At 41.3% G+C, this 25,677-nt stretch overlaps 3 protein-coding genes across 6 annotated transcripts in view; 2 read left to right on the top strand and 1 right to left on the bottom strand.

The window, feature by feature from the left end:
* Positions 1–37: 37 nt before the first annotated feature.
* ssbp3b (single stranded DNA binding protein 3b) lies at positions 38–17,042 on the top strand. Of its 2 annotated transcripts, XM_026158913.1 has the most exons (18): positions 40–214; positions 938–1,010; positions 1,151–1,212; positions 1,300–1,384; positions 9,532–9,621; positions 10,734–10,808; positions 11,036–11,098; positions 11,180–11,243; positions 11,355–11,428; positions 11,650–11,714; positions 11,808–11,856; positions 12,131–12,166; positions 12,268–12,322; positions 12,408–12,472; positions 14,358–14,436; positions 14,597–14,625; positions 14,714–14,815; positions 14,957–17,042. In XM_026158913.1, the coding sequence occupies exons 1-18, from the start codon at positions 159–161 to the stop codon at positions 14,984–14,986; spliced, it is 1,152 nt and encodes a 383-aa protein (XP_026014698.1). In that variant the 5' UTR covers positions 40–158; the 3' UTR covers positions 14,987–17,042. The 2 variants fall into 2 exon arrangements, with proteins under 2 accessions (XP_026014699.1, XP_026014698.1); XM_026158914.1 differs by lacking the exon at positions 10,734–10,808 and having other exon boundaries at positions 38–214.
* Positions 17,043–18,732: 1,690 nt separating this feature from the next.
* Positions 18,733–22,524, bottom strand: dio1 (iodothyronine deiodinase 1). Of its 3 annotated transcripts, none has more exons than XM_026158916.1 (5): positions 22,385–22,524; positions 21,368–21,451; positions 21,150–21,293; positions 20,660–20,859; positions 18,733–20,276 (listed from the first exon to the last, which is right to left on the bottom strand). In XM_026158916.1, the coding sequence occupies exons 2-5, from the start codon at positions 21,405–21,407 to the stop codon at positions 20,211–20,213; spliced, it is 450 nt and encodes a 149-aa protein (XP_026014701.1). In that variant the 5' UTR covers positions 21,408–21,451; positions 22,385–22,524; the 3' UTR covers positions 18,733–20,210. The 3 variants fall into 3 exon arrangements, with proteins under 3 accessions (XP_026014701.1, XP_026014702.1, XP_026014700.1); XM_026158917.1 differs by lacking the exon at positions 22,385–22,524 and adding an exon at positions 21,718–22,148; XM_026158915.1 differs by lacking the exon at positions 22,385–22,524 and having other exon boundaries at positions 21,368–22,149.
* A 33-nt stretch (positions 22,525–22,557) lies between these two features.
* The window catches only part of glis1b (GLIS family zinc finger 1b), an 85,711-nt gene continuing 82,591 nt past the window's right edge, over positions 22,558–25,677 (top strand). Inside the window, exon 1 of the mRNA XM_026158907.1 lies at positions 22,558–22,609. The gene's annotated coding sequence lies outside the window, so the exon portion shown is untranslated. The remainder of the gene's footprint in view (positions 22,610–25,677) is intronic.

Below are 25,677 nucleotides of genomic sequence, written 5' to 3'. Positions count from 1 at the left end.
GCTCCGCCTCTTTCTCCCCCTCCTCCGGAGCAGGCTCGGTTGAGTCGTCGGGTTGAGGAGGAGTGCGGTTGGAGTGCGAGAGGGTCGCGGCCGCGATGATCTGACAGATGAAATAGCAAAAAAGAGAAAGAGAAGGCGGGCGTCCTCCAAACAAAACAATGTTTCCCAAAGGCAAAGGGACCCCGGTGCCGTCGGACAGCCAAGCACGAGAAAAGTAAGCCGAGAAGCGTTTATTATTGTGTATTTTTTACCTCGTAAGTTGCTCCCTCTTGCTCTCTGTTGTTTGCTGGACAGGCTAGCAAGAGGCGATTTCCTCTTACCGAGAATGCAATTGAATGAACCGCCTTGTCTGCTCGCCATTCCTCCTTTGAGCTGTGTTCTGCTCCATGTAGATTATTGCTGATTTTGTACACATTTCCAGCCGATTCCGGTTGTAGTTTACTTGTGTTTTTATCGGGAGTTGTTTGAGATTTTTGCGGTTATTCGGACGACGGTGCGGAGAGAGTAAAACAATAACATCGCCGTGCTACAGTACATTGTTTTCTCTGTTGCGCTCTCTGGATAGGCTCCGTTTTAATTTCCCTCAGCCCCGTCACTGCCACCAACATACTGTACCTAGCTAATACACAACAGGCTGCTATTGTTTTCTTTAAATGCTTCGCATCACGACGTTAAATTACGCCGTTGCCTCCACACTTTCTTTTAACCTCCTGATTGTTGAGAGTCTTCACCAGCCTTGGCTTTGCTTACGAGTCCCAATTTAATTTTTTGGCATCTGGTATTTGGCAGCCATTGTTCAGAGGGCCTTACCCGACTCTAATCACTCATTGTTCGCGTACAGGAAGATTCAACCTGATGTTTGGTGATTTTGCTTTGCTACTTGGTCAAGTTTGTTAAATTAGACCTCAATTTGTAATTATTTTTTTCTCCCCTGCAGGTTGGCTCTTTACGTGTATGAGTATTTGTTACACATAGGGGCACAGAAGTCTGCACAGACCTTTTTATCAGAGGTATGTGGCATTTAGGTTAAAAGTTTAACCGTATTAACACGTCCTTTATATTTTTAAACATTTATTTTTATTCTTCCAGGACAGTATTGTTAAAGTGTAACTGACACCCATAGATAATTATTGAAATTGTGCTGTCCTAGATCCGATGGGAGAAAAACATAACACTTGGTGAACCCCCTGGATTCCTACATTCATGGTGGTGGTAAGTGTCATCTCTTTGTAATGTAATAAAATGTCTACTTGTGTGTGAGTTGGGGGTTTTTGGCTTCATGAGCTCTCTTGTCCACAGTGTTTTCTGGGACTTGTATTGTGCTGCACCAGAGAGGAGAGAGACATGTGACCACTCCAGCGAAGCAAAAGCTTTCCATGATTATGTGAGTACTGCTTACAAGGAAACTGTTGCAAATATTGCCTTTTGTTCACCAGGAGAAGACAATAAGTTTGTGCTTGAGGCTGAGAAGTGATGTCTTTATATATAACTTTTTTCATTATGTCATAATGTATTCCCTGTAGCACCTTGTAGCTGTATTTAACCATCTAATGCAATTTTAAACACTTTGTGTCTGCTGCTGATTTATGATCAGCTATCATGATCTGTTGGTGTGTTGAATGCTGCGCCCAACCATGAGCTTTATGGGCTTCTGGGAAAATGATGCTGATGTCAGCATGTCCTGAGTCAGACCTGTCAAGTGCTCTCCCCTTAGCCCAAGCTCCCCGCTGCCTCAGTTGTGAAGACGAAGAACCTCCGGTGTGTTCTGCACAGCATCTGAGAATTTCATGCACACAGCTCTATTTCTGTTAAAGACCTCCAGCTGCCTGAATGTGTGGTAGCGCCAATACATGTTGAAACATATTACCTGCAGTGACATAATCCTAATGGATTTGAAACAGAAGAACTGCTGGAGCAGCCTTACATCCTGAATTTATGAGGTGTCACTCGGTACATGTGTATGGTTTGGTAGCGCATTGCTTCTCTTACGATAGCAGTTCTATATTTGCATGGTATGGGTGCTTTGCATCTTGATAATTATGCAGTTTTGAGGTGCTGTTGTCATTTCATTTCCTGCTTTGAGTCAGCATTCAAAAAAAGAACATTAAAAAGAACCTTGCATAGATCAAAAGAAACTGCGAACTGAATGTCTATGGCCTCTGCCGTTCGCCTCCCAACGTCTCTTTCTCCCTCCAAAGATTAAAATGGTGCTGCTGATGTAAATAAAATAGAAAGACTTTTCAGGTTGTGCTGTATCAGCATAGGAAAGACATTAGAGGTTAAGGAGCCCTCTTAGGATGATTGATGCACAGTCCAGTTTGTAGGCGGGTTAGTGGTGTACCAGACAGGAAGGGGTTAAAACTGAGATGTTGGTCCTGCTCTTGGCAGATAGGGTTGTCAGGGTAACAGGCCTCCTGATCTGGCAGGTGACCTGGGAGCCAAGAGAGAGGCTACAGCGTGGCTCTGCCCTTTCAGTAACCACATTCCTTATTATTGCAGCTCATACAAAGGAAAGACTGCGTTTTTGTTTGACAGTCAGCCTTAATTCAACTAGCCTACTTAATGGTAATTGATTGCTTCTGGTTGCTTGCTTGTGTAGAATATGCTTGTCCTTTTCTGTGAATATGTCAAAGATCGGAGAGTCTGTTTTGGGAAAATTGTATTTCCATACATGAATTAGAGAATTAATCTCTGGGAAAATGGGAACATCATTTTTAAAGGAAGTAAAAACACTAAATAGGATGTTAAGTTGTGTCTTTTGGTTTGACTGAAGCCATTTCCTTTGAATGGAAAACATTAAGCAAATGAAGGAACAGTGAAATGTCAGTCTGGGGAGTGTGCTGCTGTGGCGTGGAGCTTTGAGAGTTTCTGCACGGTTGGTTCTCCCTGACATCTTGTGGTTACCCTTCAGTTTGATGTTGGTTCTCTTTGTGTTTATTGAGGAGGTCAATGAAGTGTGTGTGTGGACAGTACTAGTCCTTGGACCCAAGCCTTTGTCTAGGTGTGGGGGAGGTGAGTGCTGTTCTGTTAGCCGGCAGCCCTCGTAAAGCTCCGGCGTATTCATGCTGGGCCTGACGAACGCTCCCCAGGGGCCCTGTCGCCATGGCGTCAGCGGCTGATTGATGGCTGTCATGGAGCTGAGGGGCATATTGGAAAAAGAAAAAGGGGAGTGGCAGTGTGGCATATGCCCAGCATCCACCACCGCACAGGAGCTGAGGGAATAAAAGAGGAGGGGGCTGGGGAGGAAGACTGGAGGGAGATGTAAAGTGGAGGGGACCTGCGAGGGAAAGAGAGCATCCAGTCAGGATCCAGAGTGGGTTTTATGATGTTGATTGATGGTTAAACATTTACAAGCTAAACATAGGGACTGGTTTCTTTTGAGAATCGGTTCCAGTGGAAGAAGTGAGGCTGTTAGGAGCATGCTAGCTCATGAGCCGGCAGTTGGGTGGTCTGTGCTGCGGCTCAAACGCCTACATCATTTCTCTCTTATCCACTTTAAAAAGCTTCATTTCTTTTCTTTCTTTTTTTGATTTATTATATTTTAAAAATTACCCCAGTCAAGCTCTTGGTTATCCTCACCCTCCTCTTTACTTGTTTCTCTTCCCTTGTCCCCACCCCCCTCCCTCGTCTTTGTTTTTGTAAAGGGAGCACAAGCACATCCGCCGCCACTCTGGCCTTTTGTAACCTCCTTCAGTGATTCAAGCATTCAAAGAGAATTTGCTTGGCTGGAATTACTTGTTTGCCTTAAAGTACACACATTCACACGTGCTGAATCATGATGGGTGGGGGGTGGTCGTCTGTCTGTCATAAAGGAAAAATCCCCTGGGAAGTTGTAAGAAAGGGCCCAGACAAGAGCCTCGTAGCCCGGGGCAGGACTGAGACATCTGCCCTTTTCCGGTACCAGAGAGTCGTTGGGGAGACGTAGCTTATTTAGACCAAACGCAGCACTGGACTCCATGGAACAGTCCAACAAGCACAGCTGTGGCTTTAGAGCTACATGATAAAGATCTAACATAACATGCCTGGGAACTCACCATGCACGTAGCTTTTCAGTCTGGCAAACAGTGTCTGTTCTTCTACAGGGATGTAGATTGTTGACGTCTTTTTATGACTTTGCGGTCAATACCTTAAATACAGCTTTGTTTTACTTCATTATTTCTTTGCAGGCCTCATTCCAGGAATGGGCTACTTAAGGGTAGAGGATCAAAACAAACGCCAGTTTCGCTTTGGAGGGGCCAGACAGGGATTGTATGAACACAAACCACTTAACAAGCCATAAATGTAGCTTAGCCCTTTTCTGTGATAAACACAGTGACAGCTGCTTTCAGTTTTTTAATGTAACAAAAAAAATACAATCCCCTCTTACACACACACACACACACACACACACACACACGCACGGTAGGACAAAGAAACTCAAGGAAAAGAAATTAATGGTTATATTTTAATTGTTAGGTTAACTGTGGGGCTGTTTTGGCTGATGTGCTAAATGGCTAGAAATCATAAAGCAAAGCTAAATCCTTATATCGTTGTTTTCTTTAACAAATGTAAAATTACAGCTTGTAATATCAAGAGCTGTTTATGCTATTTGAACTTAGAACCAATGAACAACTTTACCGGAGCACACATACACATTTTAGATGTAAGTAAATTAATAAAAAACGATGAGTCTTTATGACATTACTTTGCATTTCAGGAAGTTACAATGAAAACAAAGTTAAAACTACGAATAACAGTTTTACCTACAGTTCCGTCAGTAGGGTGCAAATAAAACCAAACAAACAAAACTAAAAGTCAGCTCAGACAATTTTTTTCCTCCTTTGGATAACCTATTAGTGTCGAGTCCATACATTAGATTTGGATTCAATATATGTGATGGTTGCTGAGGCCCCTCACTTCCTGTTTTGTGCCTTTGCTGGTGATTGTTCTCAGTTGTTACAGTTTTGAAAATCAGTAATGCGTCTGATCAATTTTGTGAGGCTTTGTCTGAAGATTAACGTCTGCTACTTTTGGTGAAGGGTAGAATTTTTTGTGTCCTGTTGAAGTCCTCCAAGCAGTATTACAGCATCAATGATTATTAGTATTGTGACCACAGTTACAAAATTCAGTTTAAAAAAAAAGAAAAGAAAAAAAGTTCACTTTCCCACGTGGACATAATTGCACATCAACATATCAAAGCACCATTTAGATTTGGCCTCGCTTCTGTTTTGCAGTGTCACCTCCGAGGTTTGCTCGCTAACACAGGCAATGCTTTAGAAAACTGAGAAAACTTGCGCTAAATTTTGTGAGACACTTTTTTGACAATTACAAAACAAATTAAATTAAAATAAATTAAATTAAATCTAATGTGATAGAAAAGCCAGGATGTCATAAAGGATTCTTATGTGTATATGAAAATTGGCCCAAAAATAACTCGAGAAGGCAGAAAGGCTTTGGGTATCTGCTCAGCTTCACTGCAATAATTTATCGTTACATTAGATTATTGTTGGGCTGCACACCTGCTCTAATCGAGTGGTTGCTCAAGAGAGAAACCAGAAAGACACTCAGGAGTTAACCTTGATCATTGAGCATACGGGGATAATATAAAATAATGAACAGGTAAACTAGTGATACGTCATCACATTTGCCTGTTTTTTGTTTTTAAATTTCCTTTTTTCATTTTAGAGTATTTTTTTTAAGCCTGTTTTGGGGGAGAACCAGGGAAAGCTTTTGTCTTAACAAAGCCTTAGCCAGATATCAACTCAAGCCTTAATCAAATATATGCTAAACAACAATCGCTCCTTTTCTTTTCTTGCAACTTCTTTCACTGGCTTCTAAGTCCGTGGCGTTGTCCCTGACTGATCACAGTGCTGTTAACTTCCTGTCATAAACCTTAAAGCAGCAAGCATATAAAACAGTAAAAATGGTAATAGTGATAACAAAGACTGTGTGGGGATGGGTGGCAAACTAAAGGAAGACTTCATATAAAACATCTGAGTAAGGTGTTGGGCCACCACATGCTGCTAGAACAGCGTCATGGAAATTGAGTCTGGACACTGAATTGGAGGGGATTACTCTGTCCTGTTTCCCTCATTTGGCTTTTAATGGGGATGATGGTGTTGCAGCCCAAATTTATCTACAAGAAGGCGTTAAAGTGGTTTAATATCTAATGACTGCGAAGGCTGAATATTATGATTCAGATTATTTTTCATTCATTAAAACATTTATTTGACCCCACATGAAAGAAATCCACCCTCACATCAGGACAGAAACCTTTCATTGGAAGCTTTTATTGATTTCTAGTGACCCTTAATTCTAAGCGGACAAACTAATGCTCACAATCTAACAGAGTCACTGGATCCCTTCACTTTGGGGTCAAGGGTTCAAACCTGTATGTATTCAAACCTCATCTGTTGGGTGATGCGTTTCTCACTTATTTTTTCGTGTGTGCATTTTTGTAGATCAGTGGTTATCATTTTTACATCACTAAGCTGTCAAATATGCATTGATCTTTGAAATGTGGGGATTATGCACTGCGAGCCTGCTATAATAACTCTGTGTATGTAATTGTCAATGAAGAGTTTTTGCTGACACAGCCTGATCACTGTTATTGACGTTCTCAGGCAGAGATTATAATGTTATGCTGTTGTGGGCAGCGCACTGAGCCTCGAGCTCACCAGCTGTTGGTAAGATTTACACCCGTTGGATCCAAGCGGACTATGGCATATTCACAGATGCTGAACTATAACATCCAGGTCAGTCACCCGAGGAAGAAACAGCCCTGTTTCCTTCCATATTGCACTAATACAAGGACATCACAGCTATCAAATATGTGGTATCAAACAATAATCTTCAGTGTCTTTCTCATTGACCAGAATTTAGATCTTACCGTACCGTACTACAACGACTAACACACCAGACACTTGAGCAGGAGACTGAAGCTCCAGTCACACATGCTTCCATAGTGAGCCCTCTTTCAGAGTCATAGCTCTCGCTATCTTAATGCAAAATCGGAAGCAACTGGCCTGCTCAGCATTTTTGTACATGCCGCAGTGCATGACTGGATCCTGATTTCTTAATTGTACTTGGCAGTACACCTGTGTGGAAGTGGGTCTGCATTTGCTTTGACAGGCTACTCATTGTTTATTTTTCTTACACTTAGTCACCTGGTCTGTGTTTTGCAAGTATCCTTTGGTCAGGATGAACCCAATGCTGCTAAATTTGAAGGGTTTTTGGTTTGTTTGTTTATGAGGCTGTGTAAGTTTGACTATTTCCTGGTGACTCTTCCACGTCAATAAATGTGTCAGGCAGGATCCTGACATCCTCCTCGTTTAATTTGCATGTGGATGACTTGCCTGGGCAGTTTAAATCTTGCAAAACGGGTTGTGTTCATGTATGTGATGATTCAGTTATATTTTCTGCTTGTAACATGTCCTTCCCACTAAAGAAGGTGAAAGTCCTTTTTCTAATTTTGCTTTGATAGAAAGGCATGCCCAGAGAATTTAACATGAAATATATGTAATGTAGTATATAATGCAAATGTGTTTGATTAAAGCCAAAGTGCATCTGTTTAGTACTCTAAACTGCTCACCTCTGTTTAGAATGAAAAATAGATTAATGCAAAACTGCATCAGCAGAGTTGCATTTGTGAGGATTTTGCACAACTCTGTATAGATTAGATTACTCTATATGATCAGAATCATGGATGTTTCCACATGCAAAACAGAGATAAGAACCCCACAGAACTGATATATGTGCAGATTCATAAGCTAAAGCACGGCATCGCTGATCAACCCGCAAGTCTTACCAAAAGCTCTGGTGCAGGAGTCGATCTGTGCATTGTGAAAAATATGATCTGCCAAATTAAATTAACATGGATTCATTTTACTGTTTTGATCCTGGATAAAGGAAAGTGCCACACCTTCCTTCACAGCACTGTTAAAATGCTGTGTTTTTAAGGTTTTACTGTGGACACGGGCTCACACAAAGCGTTGCCTCTGTGAGCGTAAATGACCAGAGACGATGAAGATTTACTGAAGTGAAAGCCTCTCCTGTCGACACGGGGGGTGAAAATTAAAACCAGCCTTACTGCTCCAACTTGTTTGAATGTAGAGTCGTGAGTTTTTATTGGTTTTCGTTGGTTTCTCTGGCTTTTACCACGTAGAGTATATTAGTGCTTATGTTGAACATCCTCAGTATGGATGTTTACCGTCTCTCAGCATCGTATCATTTAATATGGTACTTGTGTATATTTAATGTTCGGATATTTTTAATAATTGTTACCTAGTGCCCATGAAAGGCTTTAGCAGTTAGGTTAGCTCTAATTCTTAGAAGTTATTTGTACATTTGTAAATTTATATTATTCAGTGATTTCTCACAGCATTATTTTTAATACTGGCCTTCGGTTTTCTATTCAAACTCTGACAGGAAACCCGTCTAATTGAGTGGGCCGAGTAGTGAGTTACTGCTCAAGACGGGGGAGGAAGCATATCAGTAAACTGAAGAGCAACTGATATCTTCACTAATTTGTGCTTTATGATGCAGCAGACCATCTAAGGGAACCCCAGATTCTATGAACGCTTGACGATTTCTCAGTCTCGCACCATGCTGAGTTTTCCACGCCGCTCAGTAGAGAAGTGGAATTTATGCTGCCTGCATCCTGGCGGTGAAGGAGCCTGATGAGATGTGACTTTTCACTGTGGCTTCACTTCTCTCCCTGCTGAGGTATTTCACAGTGGCCCTGCAGTGGCAGCCTGAGCAGATATAATTAGGGAAGGTGCAGTCGATAAAAGGGAGCGTGTTGGATATTGACCAGCGATGTCTGTAAGGCTCTGGGCATCGAGAGCTATATGTGAGTGTGGATGCTGATGCATCCGTTCTTGTAGTGTCAGTGCCTAGTTGCCTACACTTCACTGAATGAGCTACGCATTAAAAAAATATGACTGAATGTTCTTCTCTCACTTGGTGTCTGTTCTTCGGAAGCTAAACCCCACAGCTCTGAAGACATTAGCCCATCTCAGATTGCTTCAGCTACAGGGAAGAAAAACTCAGTCAATTAGGAGCGTGTGACCGAAGCAAATGGCACATTAGTGAATTAGGGCTGCGGTTTGAGCAGGAAATCGGCCCAGCTCGCCCCTGCTGTGCAGCAGCACTTTGGAGCCACTGACTCACTGCATCCCACTGATGCTTATCTGATCCACTGGATTCTGAATCAGCACGGATCAGACCTCAATAAGGACCCCATTAATATATTATTGAGGGCAGGGGTGTGGGGGTGGGTGACAGTTGGTTGAATTAGGTTTAAAAAGGAAATGCATGAAACTTTATTCACAGAGTTGGATAAGATTTTTGGCCATTAACCCATTACAGCTGAGATCAGCTCAGATTCAACCACTGTCCAATTTCTCACATGAGCTTTCCTTGTTAAAAAGTGACGTCTGCCGAGAGTTTCCTCCTGCTCCTTGGATTTGTTGTGGGGCGGTGTTGTTAGAAAAAAAGACTGAAAGCATAACCCAGCGGCTTGACTCGTTCTCCTGTTTTCTTCTTTGTCAGAGTGCAGCAGCAGCTCCCAGCCCCGTGATGGGAGGGATGCCCCCTGGTGATGGCATGCCAGGGGGCCCAATGCCACCTGCCTTTTTCCAGGTCAGTCCATAAACTACGCTCGTATTGTCTGCAACTGTTGGGAATGTCCCTCGACTTTAGCCCCTCTTTTTGATATATCAGCTGATATATCATGTCAACTATTGTTTCATATAAAAATCTAAAATATTATTTTCCTGTGGGGGTCGGAGGGATTATTTTGATGCTTGTAGAGCTTTTCATGTGTTGTGAAGATGTAGGTCTCACACTGCCGCTTTTCCCTTTGTTGTGCTCCGTGTACTCGGCGAGCTAGTAGCAAACATCACAGCGGTGCTGTCTGTCTGGACCCCTCTTGTGCTGTAAACAGGAAGGTGTGGCCAGGCCATTTTCTCCTAATGGAGAAATCGAAAGGTGCAGCACCTTCTGTAAATCGATATCTCATGAAGATAAACTTATCACAGGCAGCTGTGTGGAACCGACTCGTTACGGGTGACATGAAGTTGTAAACCTCTGTCTCTACTAGACCAAACTATTCACAACACATCCAGCAATTTATTATAAAGCAGAAGCCACAAAGCTGCGAGTGATTATGTGATCGCGTTATTCTCAGAATAGAAATTTTGAGGTTTATCCATCAGTGCATGCATACACTCATACTTTCCCTACCAGGAGCAATTTGAGGAGGCTCAATTAGACCCCTCTCTCTGTCAGTTCAGCAACATTAGTGACACAGTGCCGGTGTTTAGTGTTTTTATAAAGCTAATTGCATAGAGCTTAATTGATGCTGTTAATTCAGGAAAATTAGCAGTGATAACATGCTGCATGTAGCACGCTTCTTAATGTCTTGACTGACAGGCAAAAGAGCGTACATCCTCTCCATCTTTCTCTTTCTGTCACTCAAGGCTGTCATTTGCTTGTTCTTCTCTGCTCAGTCTCACACTCTTACTGTTTGGTACATGAACAAGAGTTTTATATTTTGTACGTTTTTTATTTTTTTTGCGCCACACTTTGGTTCTTGCACTCCGACTGTCCTCTGCCCTGCAGTAACCCTGCTTCTCTGTCTGTCCCTCTTTTGTCACTTTGGTTTTTCGCTCCCTCTTTCTCTCTCGTCTCATCCTCCCCACTGTCCCTCCTGTATCGTCCTCTTTGCCTCTTCGTTTTATGTGATGCCACAGGGTCCTCCTGGTCCCCAGGGCTCTCCTCACCCTCAGCCTCCTCCCCCTAACAGTATGATGGGACCTCACAGTCAGGTAACGCTGCCTTTCTCTCTCATTCTCTCTTTCTTTTTCACCGGTTTTGCTATGTGCAGTCATGTGGCAAGGCTGGTTCTCAGTGCTGATGCTTCATGCTTTGGCATTTGTTTCAGCTTAAAGCTTTATGCTGCTTTCAGTATTCACACAACATGAAACCTAGAAATGGGTGTACATTTTAAGAGACGTTTGTCAAATCTTTATTTAAATGTATGTTTGTGTTGTAGTCTTTCATGTCGCCTCGCTTTGCTGGAGGCCCAAGAGGTCCACCCATCCGGATGGCCAGCCAGGTAGGGATCCTGCACACCCACCCACCACAGAATCGTGTGAATTTCAAACTGCAATTTTCATATTCAAGTTTTTTCTACTAGCCACCCGGCGGAGGACCAGGTCCTCATCCCATGCTGCCCAACATGGACCCCACACGGCCACAAGGTGTGTGTCATTTCACTTTAATGACATGCATCTGCACATCATGCATTAGTGTGGAATTATTTTCATTTATAATTATTATTATTTTATATCTTGAATGCCTTTACTCTTCAGGTCATCCTAACTTGGGGCCAATGCAGAGAATGAGTGGCCCTCGAGGAATGGGGCCTATGGGGCCTGGCCCTCAGGTAGGCTGCTTACTTATACAGAATCAATCATCACTGCCTTGATGAATCTGTGGTTTTTACCCTATTAGTTCTTGTGATAGGAAGGTATTCGTTTTGCCAACCAAATCCAAACCAAAAGCATTTTGACAGTGTTAACAGATGTGTCCGTAGTAGGTTTGCAAGAGTTTTTATTTTTACCCTGTGGTTTCAGATTTGAAGCTGATTTTTGTTTGTTTTCTCAGAACTTTGGTGGTGGGATGAGGCCTCCACACAACACCATGGGTCCTGGCATGCCAGGAGTGAACATGTGAGCCTCCTGTTTATTTCTAAGTATTGTCTGAAATGTATTTTAAATCAAGTGCAACATTTTACCAAGATTTCCATTTGCGTTCTTATGTAGGGGCCCAGGAACGGGTCGGCCATGGCCCAATCCCAACAATGCCAACTCTGTGAGTAGAAATGCAGGCACACAAATTCACACATAAGCCCAGAGAAATGCTCATTCTTTGCAACCAGATCTCCTCTCTGAGCTGCAGAGGTCTGCAAGGTTCTACTGTGGGGTGGGATGTAATTGTAGTATTATGTATCATGGTTTCCACAGACAGTTGGACAGACAGCCATAATGGTATTAGGACGATCAAATGATGAATGATGACAGTTTGGGGTACGGAAAGGGTTTGTGCTCCCATTTCTGGTCTGTAATGTTTATGTCTTTGGTTTCAGATGCCTTACTCATCACCCTCTCCTGGTGCATACGGGGTGAGAACACATCCTGATGTCTTAACCCTCACACACTACAGATATTACAGCATAGAAGGATAACATTTAATGCATTTTTTATTTTGTTTCATTCTCCAAAGGGGGCATCTGGAGGTGGAGGGCCTCCTGGCACTCCCATCATGCCCAGCCCCGCAGGTTAGTGCTTCTTTGACTTAAGCTGCTAAACTTGAGCCTTTTCTTGTGCTATCCACGACTGTACGTTTACACTTTTCCCCGTCAGACTCAAACAACTCTGGTGACAATTTATACACCATGATCAACACTGGACCTGGCAACCGAAATAATGTGAGTTCTGTTTTATTTCTTTGACCGAACTGCTGATTTCATCAGAAGTAATAATATATTTAGCATAATGTTACAGACAAAACGCATAACAGTGGTCCCTCGCTGTAACGCGGTTTCACGGCCTCGCTGTTTCGCTGATTTAATTTTTTTTATTTAATTTTTTTTTTTTTTGTGCAATTTTGCGTGGTTTTTTTTCTTTCTTTCTTTTTCTTTCTTTCTTTTTTTTTTTTTTTTTTTTGACCATTGTCAACCAATCTCGTGCCGCGTCTCCTGTACAGTACAGAATGCGTTCGCTTGTCGACTTCACATAAATCTTCGATTGCTAGCAGTGCGACTGTGAAGTGCTGCGCTGTATGTTTGTGCGTTTTCTCCCCAACAAACACAACAATGTTGAGGAAACGTTTTGCCCTGTCAAAGGCAACCGTGGGTGCCTTTGACTGCCGCGATAAACGAGGGACCGCTGTACTGAAAATTTCTCTCTTTTCATTACACAAATAAATTCTTTACGTTATTCTCGTGTCAACCGTGTGATAAAGGTACGAACCTGTTGTAACTGTACACCATCAAACTGCCTTTGTGGCTGTGTGAGTGCAGGTGGAAAGACCTGTAGACACATAAACCTGAGCTTTGTTATTATAATTATTTATTTTCTGGTTAGTTTTTAATTTTGTAAGTTTTTACAGCAAAGTTACAACAAAGTTTTTACTAGTTTTGCTACAGTAATGTTGTCCTGTGTGTGGTGCTGGTAAACTGATATACTTAATCTCATTGGGAAAAGTAGAAAATGTGGTGGTAGATGTAGTTCTGTTGCTAGGCGATTGCTAAACATGTATAGTTTTTTTTAAATTTTTTTTTATCCATGCTTTTTTTTTGGGGGGGGGGATTAGATGTTATTGTTAAATACAAACTGATATGATGTTTTTACAAGGCATTATAGATGCATAAATGCTAAAATGGGCGCTTTTTAGCACGTTACTAGGTAGTTGTGAGGAAACACAAAGACGTCACGATATCTGATATAGATGAGACCCTTCAAGGGGCCTAAGATGTTGGATTGCTCAACCCCTGGTGGTCTGAGAGGAGTTTGAGGACAAAGAAACAAGCGCACACACAGCCAGAGGTTTGTGTATTATAGTCAGATAAGGTGGGTGTTTTCCATGGGAAATTTTAAAGAGAAATTAAGGATAAGGCAGCACAACAACAAATATGCAACACTATATGAAGGCACTTAAATCATAGCCATGTAGAAACCACCGGAACTCTCAATAAACACGCTCCAAAGAGTCATTAGGAAGGTTGTGTTAATACATTTTCCCAATTAGTTACAAAGAAAGCTACAATGTTTCATTAATTTAGTTAAAGTTAACTATAATGACTTTGCTTCATGCTGCTGATGAAGGGAGTAAAACTACCACAGAAGACACCAGAAGTATCTTTTTACAGCCTCAGATTGACTCATTGAATGTGTGGGTTTGTGTGGGAAATGCCACTTCCTATTGCATGACATCACGCTTAACGTAAAACACTAGTAATTCTGGTCTTTCTAGAGCACGCTGTCACTGTTTACCAAAGAATACACAGCAGAGACGCAAAGCACTTGTTATACTGTGATATGTGATATTGGAGGCTACTGTTTCACCTACACTCGTGGTAATGAAAGAATCAGACAAAGACTTCAAGCAGAACGTGAGGCTGATCTTATAATGGCATAAATAAATAAATGCACTGTTATAATCTTTAGTAATTGGGTTTCAGGCAGCTTGCACTTTTATTCACTTTACTTTAAGTTTGGTAGTTTCAATTTTGGTAGTTAACTAATCGTACGGCAACTCCGCTACGGAGCTGTGATAAGTGTTCATGCCACTACCCCCCCTCCTTCCCCTAGTTCCCTATGGGCCCAGGCTCTGATGGACCCCTGGGAGCCATGGCTGGGATGGAACCACACCACATGAATGGATCACTAGGTAACACTACTCACCACAGTGCATTAAACCAGCACAGCAGTGAAGTGTTTGGATTGCATCCCCACCTGTTAAAGACAGCACATGTATTTATCTGCACTCACTGTATAAAATGGGCTCATGAACATTGTTTTAATTATTTCACACATGGTTTAATTTTCAGGTTCTGGTGATATGGATGGAATGAACAAGGTAAAAAAAACAACCCCAATGCAGCCATGTTGCTTATCTTTTCAACCCAGATAAACTAAACTGGTAACTTCGTCCTCTTCGTTACTAGAATTCCCCAAACAATTTAAGTGGCATTAGCAATCCTCCCGGGACCCCGCGGGATGACGGGGAGCTGAGTGGAAACTTCCTCCACTCCTTTCAGAGCGAGAACGTAAGTTGTCAGAGTGTTTGTAGCTGTAGCTCCACCGTGATGAAGCCGGAGACACAAGCTAGGACATAAAGCAAGGTGTAAACTATAGTAACACATGGATGTGTTTTAAAGCTTCCTTTTCTTGCGTGTGTGTTTCCATAGTACTCTTCAACCATGACGATGAGTGTGTGACCCCCTCCCCCTCTTCACCCTACCCGATTTGCCATCATTCCGAGGATCTGAAGTCACTGTAGGACGTGGCCAAACACATCAGCACCAAATCAGGGACAGGCGCCATTTTGGTTCCACACTAACGCCAGAATGCTGATTGGGGGACAAAAACAAAACAAAAAAATCTAAATGGCTGGCAAACTACTGCTCCTTGCTCAAAATGAAGGACAATTACACCATTTATCACAACCCCTGTGTGAGAAAACCAGCTACTGAAATGCATAAATGACACGTTTTATGTTCTTTGCAGAACCTCCTGACCCCGCTCAGTCCTCTCAGCCTCTTTAATCCTAGTGCGAAGAGAAAAAGGTTGGAAGTTTACCTCTTGTACTTTTTAATGATTGCTTTGTGGTGCAAGATGTGCAGGAAATATCTGCTTTTGTCACTTAAAACACTGGAGAGTTTGCATACGCATTGTGAGCTTGGAAAGTCTCTGTCTTGTCATTTTACTTTTCGCCATGCATACGGTGTCACAGAAATGGGTTGACACAGAACTGAGGATTTGTCTTTTACTCTGTGGCCACCTTTCTGAATAATGTATTACTCTGCCCAATGCCCACCTTTCTATTTAAAGAGTCTTAAAAATGGAAACGATGTGAAAGAATATGGCTTTTATTGTGACAGCCTTTTGCAGCGGTGTTGTTACAGTGTCACATTGATCCAGATTGATCAGTCTCTCAAGCCCTTTTCAGACATGGGATTTTTAACATTGCCGCCTTCATCAGTCCCTCAAAGCGATGGCATTCTGTTAGGCTTTGGTCACTTTTACATCAGTGTTCCTCGCAGCTTTATTCAGACGTAACCATGACAGTTGCAAAGAGAGCCACGGTATGTGAGATATTCACCATATGTGCAAAAGAATTGTCGCATTCGTGGCAGTGAGCATTAGGCATCTAGTGAAGTGTAGCCACACTGTTGAATGTTTAACTCGATGTGACATTTTTACCAAGATCAGGGTCTGTGTGAGTGAGTGTGTGTGTGTGTGAGTGTGTGCATTCTGCCACAGCTGCCCCTGCCTTTTGAACACAGACTCTCTCTTCTGCATGGGGAATATGCACTGCATTAGAGAGCGACGTTTTCACCTTACTGAAAATGAAAAATAGCTTCCGATGAGACAAAACGTCACGTCATATTTTATTGCTGTTTGGGGCAATCTCTACATCAAAGATGGACGAGAGATATGGGCAGTCATAATCCTGTGCATTGGTTAATGCATTCAGACATGTGCCAAGTTGAAAGTGCTAGGTCGGACCTAGTTCGAGATTTCCGTCGCAATCTTTGCAGAAAAGTGACCGGGGCGCCCGTTCGGGTGCGAAGCCGACGCGTTCGCGGGTGCTGTCAGATTAATGGAAAAGGACTGCATGTCTGAAAGGGGCTTTGTTGTTGACAGTTTGCTACTCTGCCACTCTTGGCTGTTTAAACAGCTGGACTGCTGCCGCGTGCTGTCAAGGGAAGCCAGACTTTGGCACAAAAAGTGAGTGCATGAGTGCTGAGAATCTGTGTACAACATACTACCTAGTGCTGCTCTTCTCTATGTGGACACCTGCTTTAAGATGTGGTGTATATCTCTTTACCTGCCTGTGCTTAACACTCTGTGCGCTTCATCGTCATAGCCTTCTGTGTTACTTCCTATTTGGTTGATGGATATATGGATGAGTTGCCCATTTTAATCTCTCACACATACTGGTTAATACTTCCTTCCTGTATCACTGGTCGTCCCTTTGGTCCTGCCCGTCTCTTGCCCATCCGCATATTTTTTTATATTTTGATACAAACTTTGACTACATATATTGCCCCAGTTATTCAGTTAGTCAAAGCTTTCTAAACAGATTCTAGTAGGCACCATTATAAACTTAGCCACAGTCTTGTAAATGTGATGAGAATTTTTGTTTCATTTTTTTCCCTGTGAACATTATGCATTATACACATCTGTCCTATGTTGCCTTTATTTGCTGATATTTTTTTTTATTTCAAATTGAGGAAAGATTGCTTGTTAATATAATTTTACAATAACTTATCTCACCGTGTGGGCTGTTTTTGTTTTCACCGTACATTAATATTAGAGTAACTCAGGTTTGAAGATACTGCTGAAGCTGTGGACAAATAAACGCTTACATTAGAAAATGAGTTATCCACAAAAAGTGTTGAACTGTAAGTGCTGTTACCACTTGTGTACCTTCTATTTATCAAAAATGCCAAGATTACTAGCACAGATTAACGTCCTGTGTCTTTAAAATGGAGTTGTCATCACATCTTGCTTGCAGTCAGTGCACAGACCAGTGGTGGCTTCGCTAATCGGTGCTTTCACTAAAGCTAGAGGGTGCTGTAGTCAACAGGTACCAGAACAACAAGAGGAAGTCCAGAGGGAGCCTTTGACTCAAAGGAAACTGCAGCTCTGGCTCAACGGCTGTGCATGAAAGATGAGGGACAAATCGTTTCAGCTGTTGACATCAGTGGGTTTGGGACAGTCACCAGCTCAGTTCTGTTACAGTTTGTTCCATGTAGCAGAAATAACAGTTTAAAAGGTGCATGTAGGAAATATTTTACATTTTCTTTGAACTGTGTAACTGTGGTTCGCAGTGGGGATTGCCGTCAGTCTACACTGTATGACAAAAAATCTTTACTCTGCAGAAAACAATCACAGCCAAAGAAACACTTGAAGAGCAGCTGAGATTGTGGAGGCCTCAAAGATGCACTGAGTTATTTGGACGATGTAACCTTAAAGATTATAGGGTGATTTCTAAAGTTATGTCAGTAGCTTTACGTCGCATCATGAATGTTTATCCTTTGGATTAATTCGTGACTGTCAGTAGAGTAAGAGTAAATTTAAGCTGCAAACAGCCACCTTCACGCCATTTACCACCATATAACAATTTACCTTCAACAGTTTTCAACCCACAACTTACCCTTTGCTGGGAGATCGTCAAGCTTCGTTTCACGGCGTAATGGTGAGTGGCTCCAAAGGGTCTTTATAGTTTCGTTTTAGACGTCTGTGTTTATTTTAGCCGGGATCTATTTATTGCCACCTGCTGGAGGAGGCAGTCGGAGCCACTGAAAGCTCCGGGAGTTACCAAGCACAGCTTTCCCCTAAACTCTGAGGACAAGCACACTTTGCTTTTGACATCAAACTGCTGTTACAATCACATGGTGACTCATTTTTGTTGCACTTCCATCTTGTAAATGTTTTTACTTGCAGCTTAAGAATTTTAAGACAAGTAAAGGCCAGAAGAGCAGCACTTGGAATCTACAAACGCTTGATGAAACGTTTTTATTCTATTAAATGTCCTTCACTTTCCTTGAATGATGCATCTGTTATCTTAATATAAGACTCACTTGAGCATGATCGGTTTTTCCCCTCCATGTCTTTATGTTGCCCTCTAGTGGGCTTCAATACACACATGGCTTTGACACACATACTGCACATCCATAGTTTGGTTAAACTTTATGATTCAGACCTGAATCCTGACAAAAGTTCATCGTTGGGAGGATCCTACAGTGTTGTGGTTCCTGTCTAACAATGGGAAATGAGGCTAAGCTGCTGCTGGCTAGCCTCCACAGGATGTGGCCTGACTGGGCAGCAGCCAAACCTACCCTCCAACTTCAGTCACACAAGAAATGTTATGAAAGCTGTAGCCTTTGTTCAAAACATATCTGTGTCATATACTTGTAAAAACAGGATTTAAAAAAAATGAATAACTAAAACCTTATTTCATTTCAGTTTTGCTTTTATTATTGCCACAAGTCTCACATTAGCACTAGTGTTTATGAGACAACACAAAGTATTCTGGCAACTAAAAGAAGTCAAACTACAAATTATTAATGCTTGGATCGAAATTAAAATCCGATTCTTTTCTCCAATACAAAATTTTATCAAAATACTTGAAAGCTATCTTGTGCCCTTTCACCAACTACACCAAGATAAGAACCCTCATTAGATTAAATTATGTAACATGGACACTGGGTGCCAAAATCATCTGATGTGCAGATAACACAGTTAGATATTAAGGAATCTGAACTTTACAATCCACACACAGTGCAGAAGGTTTATCATTTCCAGACAAGACAGCAAACAACAGGCAGATTCTCATGTGGGAGAAATCTGCTCTTTGTTGGTATTAAAACTCTGAAAGCATTTTTTGTAATAATGGAGAATTCGAGCTTTGCAACAATCATTCTCTTTTAATGGGTCAAGCGTGAGTCACAGTGACAAACACAAAGTGGCTAGCATACGGTGCTGCTGCATGTCTGTTTTTATGACTTTGACAAAGTGAGTACTCTTATGTTGAGGTGCTACTGGATGACTTCACATCCAAGAATATTCAAATCAATAAGTGTCCAATAATAAATTAACCTACGTAGTTCAAAGACTTCCAGCTAGAAGAGGTTTTGACTGGCATTGTCATGTAAATAGTAGCCAGCTGTTGAAACTGTGGAGAATTCATAAGTGTGCACTTGATAACTGACACTGAAAATGGGAAAACTTTCAGTGCCTTAAATCTTCAGGGAGTTTAACTGAAGAAGCCAGGCAACATAAGCAAAACGCATATGGAAGCAAACTACATCTGCTGTCTAGTCTGTGATACAACGAACATGACATGACTGAGGTTGGCCGTCTCCCTGCGTTTCAATGCATCTGGCTCCAGAGACCAGAGGTTTAATCTGTAGCCGTCACTAAGAAACACAGAGAGGGGGTTGCAAGCTCAGAGGCTGACATGTCGTTTAAGACTACAGAAAGGTTACACACCATTTCTACACCTTTTGTGATTAATGTGAACGACTGACAGTAGGACTACATGCTGATGTAGTGGAATTACAGTTACAATGCAGACAAACCTGCGCCATAATAAACCCACCACGCAACCAAAAAGAGAATATGGACAAAAAACACATGCATGCTCACACAAATTACATCTCCTGTATGCGCCGTTTTATCACAACCGCTGAGTGGACTGTCTCCCTGTGTTTGAATGCATCTGGCTCCAGAGTCCAAAGTTTAATCTGCAGCCGTCATTAATTAACACTGAGAGGAGAGTTCAAGCTCAGAGGCTGATATCTTTTTTTAAGACAACATGAGAGCCTGATTGTAAAACCCCCCACCTATATAAGTAATGTATACTGGTTAGAATGTAGATAAAACCCACCCCTTAATAAGAAGAAACCTTTATTCATATAAGCGCAGAGTTTCTTATTTTATCTTCTCCAAGAAGGATCGCACCTCCGCTGGGTTGTAGCCCCAAGGCCCTTTCCCTCCCTGAGGAACATAGTAACAAATGTTAAAAGCATAATTAATTACACTTTATTATAAAGATACTAATTTAATTCAAACGAGAGGACCAGAAACAGGTTTTTGTCATCTAAACTACATATCTGGTCCGGCTGCCATGAGCCTGGTTCAGTGCCAAAAATGTGCCCTTGTTATGCTTCTTCAACTCCTGCACCACACGCGATAGCGTGTGTTGAGATAGTGCAGATTGCACTCACGCCCATAATGCTGGTATGACTTCAAATTGCGTGAGAGAAGCAGTGAGTGGAAAGTGAAAGAATTTGGCCTTGTTGCTCTCTAAATACAACTCATCAATTAGCAGCTCAGAAAGAAACTATTCAAGAAATTGCCCGTTTTTGCACCTGTCTTACCTTGTAGAGCACTTTCCCAGCCTGCAGAATGTAAAGCCTCTCAGGCAGAGCTCCGTATTTTATGGTGGTGACGTCAGTCATTTCATCCACAACCACAGGACACAGGGGTTCACTCTGAACCAGGACCTGTGCCGCAGACAGCCTGTCCTCCAGGCTCTGGTGCTGGTTGATGTCATAGTTGTTCTTAAAGGCCCAACCATCTGCAAGTGAAACCAAAAGTGCGTTTTCACATGATTGCACCAGAACAATATAAACAGAAAGCATATAAGTAGTTTGTGTGTTCATAGAGATAATGAATGCTATAACTGGATTACAAACGTCCAATAGCCAATCACAGATCTGCATCTCCTGGGTTTAGTTTCAAGCTAAACATTCATCAGCATTATTCAGATCTTAAAGAAACAAAAAACCTTCACTTTCTTGCTTGGTGATATTTTGGCCGCATGTCTCCACCCACAAATTTCAGGTTCTGCAAACAACTTGTACTCACCTGTCGAATGAGCCTCTGCGATGTAGATCACAAGAAAGTCGGCTACATCGCTGAAGTCCTTGACGAGTTGCTTGAACTCATCAAGTTTGTACATAAACGGGGGTCAGGTGCAACTTCCAAAACTCAGCACAAGCGCTCTGTTGCCTGCAGAGAAACGGCAATGTTGGCGCAAAGAAGCATTGCATAACCGCAGATGAGCCTGGGTTTCTTTAACGCACCTTTTAAATACTTGGAGATGCTGGTTTTCTCGCGGTCCATAGTGACCACAGGTGAGTCTGGAGCTTCTCCTCCCACAAACGCCTCTTCTCCGAGAGACAGCCACATGTGAAAAGAAGCGGTTTTAATAAATGCCAAGGACATAAATGTCAGACCCCAATCCTCATAGTTAAACCTGGGATTCTGGGTAATGGTGATCTTTTCACCCATGCGAAGTATGAACGTCTTCGCAAGGCTTGGTGAGAAAAACTGCAATATCGCCAGCATGAGAAACAGTCCCAACATGTAGCAAAACATGCATGCTGTCGACAAATAAAGCAGAATTTTTTGCAGAAACATGGCAGCAGCTTGCCGGTGGTATGTCCCGTGTTTCAAGGCGTCTCCAGCGGAACTCTTTGGATCGCTCGTTTAAAATTGTTGGTCAGGCTCCCTCCCACTCTGCTGCCTTCACGGTCTTTCGTGTAAGATCGTTCATTTTACCAACAGAAACAAAAACTTCCATTTACACGACGGTTGTTATTCTGCGCTTTAATACGCTTTCTGTTGATTACATATTAATACCCGCGTTTTCATCTTGCTAAACATCCCATAGCGTAGTTGGGAGCTAATTTTCTTCAATATTTCCCACCGTGAAGAAACATCAAATCAAAGCCAAATCAAAAAAGGCTGGTAGCTCTCGTTTATACAAACAAGTAGAAGATATAAATGAGTACGACTGTCTTAAAATCAGCCGATGTCCTGTTTTATGTCCTGCTAGTAAGTGGTTGCTTGGCAACATGACCGTAGGCGCGTAAGAGGAGTTCACGGACAAACTGATATTTGGTTATTATAATAAGATTAACTTTAATTATAATTGTAGGTCATCGAGACATAAAATCAACATTTCATTTCATAATACAAAAGTTTGCTCCAAAACGATGCTTTGAAAAGTTTCTGTCCGGTAGCAGGAAACACTGATGATTTTTTTCAGCTCAATGTTTAATTTATCGCTAATGACGTCTAGTAATCGCCTCACATACCTGTATTTTCCAAAGCACCAGTTAGCTTTAGCACCGGGTACCCTACTGATTTGTGGGAGAAGGATAAAGGAGAAAACAACCGCTCCGTGAACACTGCTAACGAGTATGAGGTTGTTTTTCCACAGGGCTCAGTGGTAGTTATTGGCGGTTTGCTCGACCACTGTTTAGCTACATGGGTGTTAAAGGGCAACAGGTGTCGCCGTCTTCTTTTCAGGCCACATAAATGTAAGTTTGACTTAGCTTTGCCTGCTTTCAGTTTATTTAAACACTGGTTTGTTAGCAAGCGTGTTAGCCAAGTGCAGTTCAGCTTTGTAGCTCCCACGTGTGAGTGTATTGTAGTGCTGCAGGTAATTTAACATCACAGGGGAAATTGTTCACAGTGGGATACAAGTGTGTAACCTCTTTTATGGTTACTTCTTTGGTAAAGGCCATAAGGCCTTTCAAGTGATGGCCTTTCTGTGGTGACTGTCAAAAAAGGGAAGAAAAATAGATATAAATAAATATATTTTTCCAGATTAAGTAAACTGGACTTGCCTTTTTCAATACGATGTCAAATCATAGGTTCATGCATACGTGGACTTTAAAAACCTGAAATTACTCATAAGATTTTTTTTTCCATAATTAGCTAAGGGGATGTAGTAATATTGTGATTGGAGCAGCATGTAACATTTCATTGCAATTATTTTGTGTTTCTTGAAGCACAGACAATCTGAAGAAGTCGTTAGATTATGCATCTGACTTACTTTACGTCAAAAGCATATAGCTCAAAAATAAAACTTATGAAATTTGTCCAGTAAGTTTTTTCCTAAGATTGAAATGATGACCAAACGTCATGCAACTAATGGGCATTTTCAAACTCGTGTCTACTTTTGAATTGTTTAAGAGAGTTTAAACTATCTGCTGCACTATTACCTCAATAATAAAATGAGCTCATTAAATTTGGTTTTCATTAATTCCTGAGTGTGTTTGGTTTGTTTTTAAAAAAAATAAATGTTTAGTTTTGGTTAGGTCTCCTAGTTTCAGCATTAAATTATTTATTTATTTTAATGTTATACCAACACTTTGTGATGACCTGTCACGTCGACATCCTTGTCTTAGTTATAGCATACACATACACCAAATCTCTTCCTGTATATTAATTTTATATATTATAAAATATGATTATATTTGTGAGTACAACATAATCCAACCTTTTCAGTCAGTTAAGTTATAAACCTAATGAATAATTAATTCTCCTGGAAAAACAGCCATAGTTTTTAGATGAAGTCTAAACCTTTTAGCCATCTCTAATGGGCATGAGTATTATGTAATGGGGGTTTTTCCCCTCTTTCCTTCAGAATAAAATCTATTCCCTTTTTCTGCGGACCTTTGTACAGCAACATAATCCTAAAACAGAGAGCATTACTTGTTGACATTATAACCCTTAAGATTTGTAAGTAGCTTACAAAAAAGCTTCCTGGTTTGACCTGTATTTTTATATTTGTTCTTTTCTTGCTGCCAAGACATTTAACGCCAAGGCCACAGGTGAAGGAATAAGACTAAGTATATCTAAAACTGTCTAATATGCAATAAAAATACACCTAAACACGTGAATTTCATGCAAATTCGAATTGAAACTATATTAAGATCTGCTTGTCCTTTAAAGATGTGGTAGCGCTAGTGATAAGCATATATTAACTTTCACAGTTGTTGGGGGAAAACTGTAAAAGACCCAGGAGAAATAAAGACACAATGAGACAAGATCACTTTTTATGCTTTAACGTGCACACGGGTAAGCTGTTCAGAACAACTCACAACATGTACAGAGGCTGGGCACTTTTTATAGGAAAGACAGTGAGAACAGGATAAGAAAATACAAAACAGATAAAATAAAGAACTCCATATGTGGCGCTAGTCTCGTCAGCAGAGAGCTGGGAGAAAGCTGTGAGAGATAAAACAATCTAAAACAATATGTCCCAAAACAGTATGTCTTTGCTGAGAAAGTCTAAAAAGATAATTCTAAACTAATCTAACCATAGACAAAAGGGCATCTTTGTACATTTAAAAGAAGGTAAAGAAACATAGAATCATTTTTCCTGTAACAACAGTGCACTTTTTTCAGCTTTCCTTCATGGCATTTGCTGCAGGAACAGTCTTGTATTATGTTTTTATTCTCGTCATATATGTTTAAAATTATACGTTGTTCTAAGAAAAGTTTGCATTATGTTGCATTAGTTACCCAGTGTCAATGGCACAGTTTTCTGTAAACAGGCCCACAGCTAAATTGTGAAAACCGGGGTTGACAACCCACAATGTAACTTTGTCATGTTAAGAGAAGAGAAGCTGTTAGGTTCAGACAAGCCAAATAATGGGGAAGATGTCCCGGGACTGTTGAACTTGTTTTACTTGTTTTCTAATTGCAGGCCACCAGAAAGATGTATAAAAGTCATCTTATCTCTGGGGTAAAAGAAAGGGAGATTTCAAAGTCAAAAAGGCGCTCTTAAGCCTAAACCTAGTTTTCAGTGGGACGAAGGAAGTGCACTTTTTACCTGGCCACATGGCAAATTCTTTCTTTGACCAGTTTCTCCATGAATGAACTCTCAGATGACAGACTACCTTTTATTTTCACAAACATGTTGAGCTTTTCTAATTATTCGCAATATTTGAATTTCATGTAATATTCACATGGTATTTATCGCAAAGTGAATTTCACTTTTATCTGGCCAAAAAAGTTACATGATGCTTTTCTTGTGAAACAGTGTCATGTCCAATCTTCCCTCTAATTTTTCACGTGTCTGAGCGAACACACAAACTCCCTGAGCGGACACTTGGACCACTGTGAGCAACAGCAGACGTGTGCACTGTGGTCACGCCAGCATCTAATCCATCCAAGTTACATGTTTATTAAAATAATCCAATTACAGCATTTACATGTATGTTAGACTACTTTTAATTAACTGCTTTAGCCCACCTACAATGAAAATTGTAAGTGGGCTAATGCACCAGTGACACACTTGGCTGCCTTCACCACCCGTATCTGATCTTTTTTTGTTTCTTCTGTGCAGCTGGTGAGCAGTAGGTCAGAATACTCTCTACTGTTGACCAGTAGAAGTTGGGCACATTGGTAAATAGTTTTTACACTGTTTTTTTTTTTACACAGGTCAATGAGAACCCCGTAATGTAAAGTTTTGGGGTAAAATATGAAGGCTTCCTTCCAGTGTTGAAACTTCTACATTTGCAAACAAAAAAGCTGGGATGCTGTGTAAAATGTTGATTAAAACAGAATGCAACTGTTTCCATATTCTATTCACAAT

This window comes from Astatotilapia calliptera, chromosome 23 (assembly GCF_900246225.1).
Source record: "Astatotilapia calliptera chromosome 23, fAstCal1.2, whole genome shotgun sequence".
Classification (NCBI taxonomy): Eukaryota; Metazoa; Chordata; class Actinopteri; order Cichliformes; family Cichlidae; genus Astatotilapia; species Astatotilapia calliptera.
This window is presented reverse-complemented; position numbering and strand designations above follow the sequence as displayed.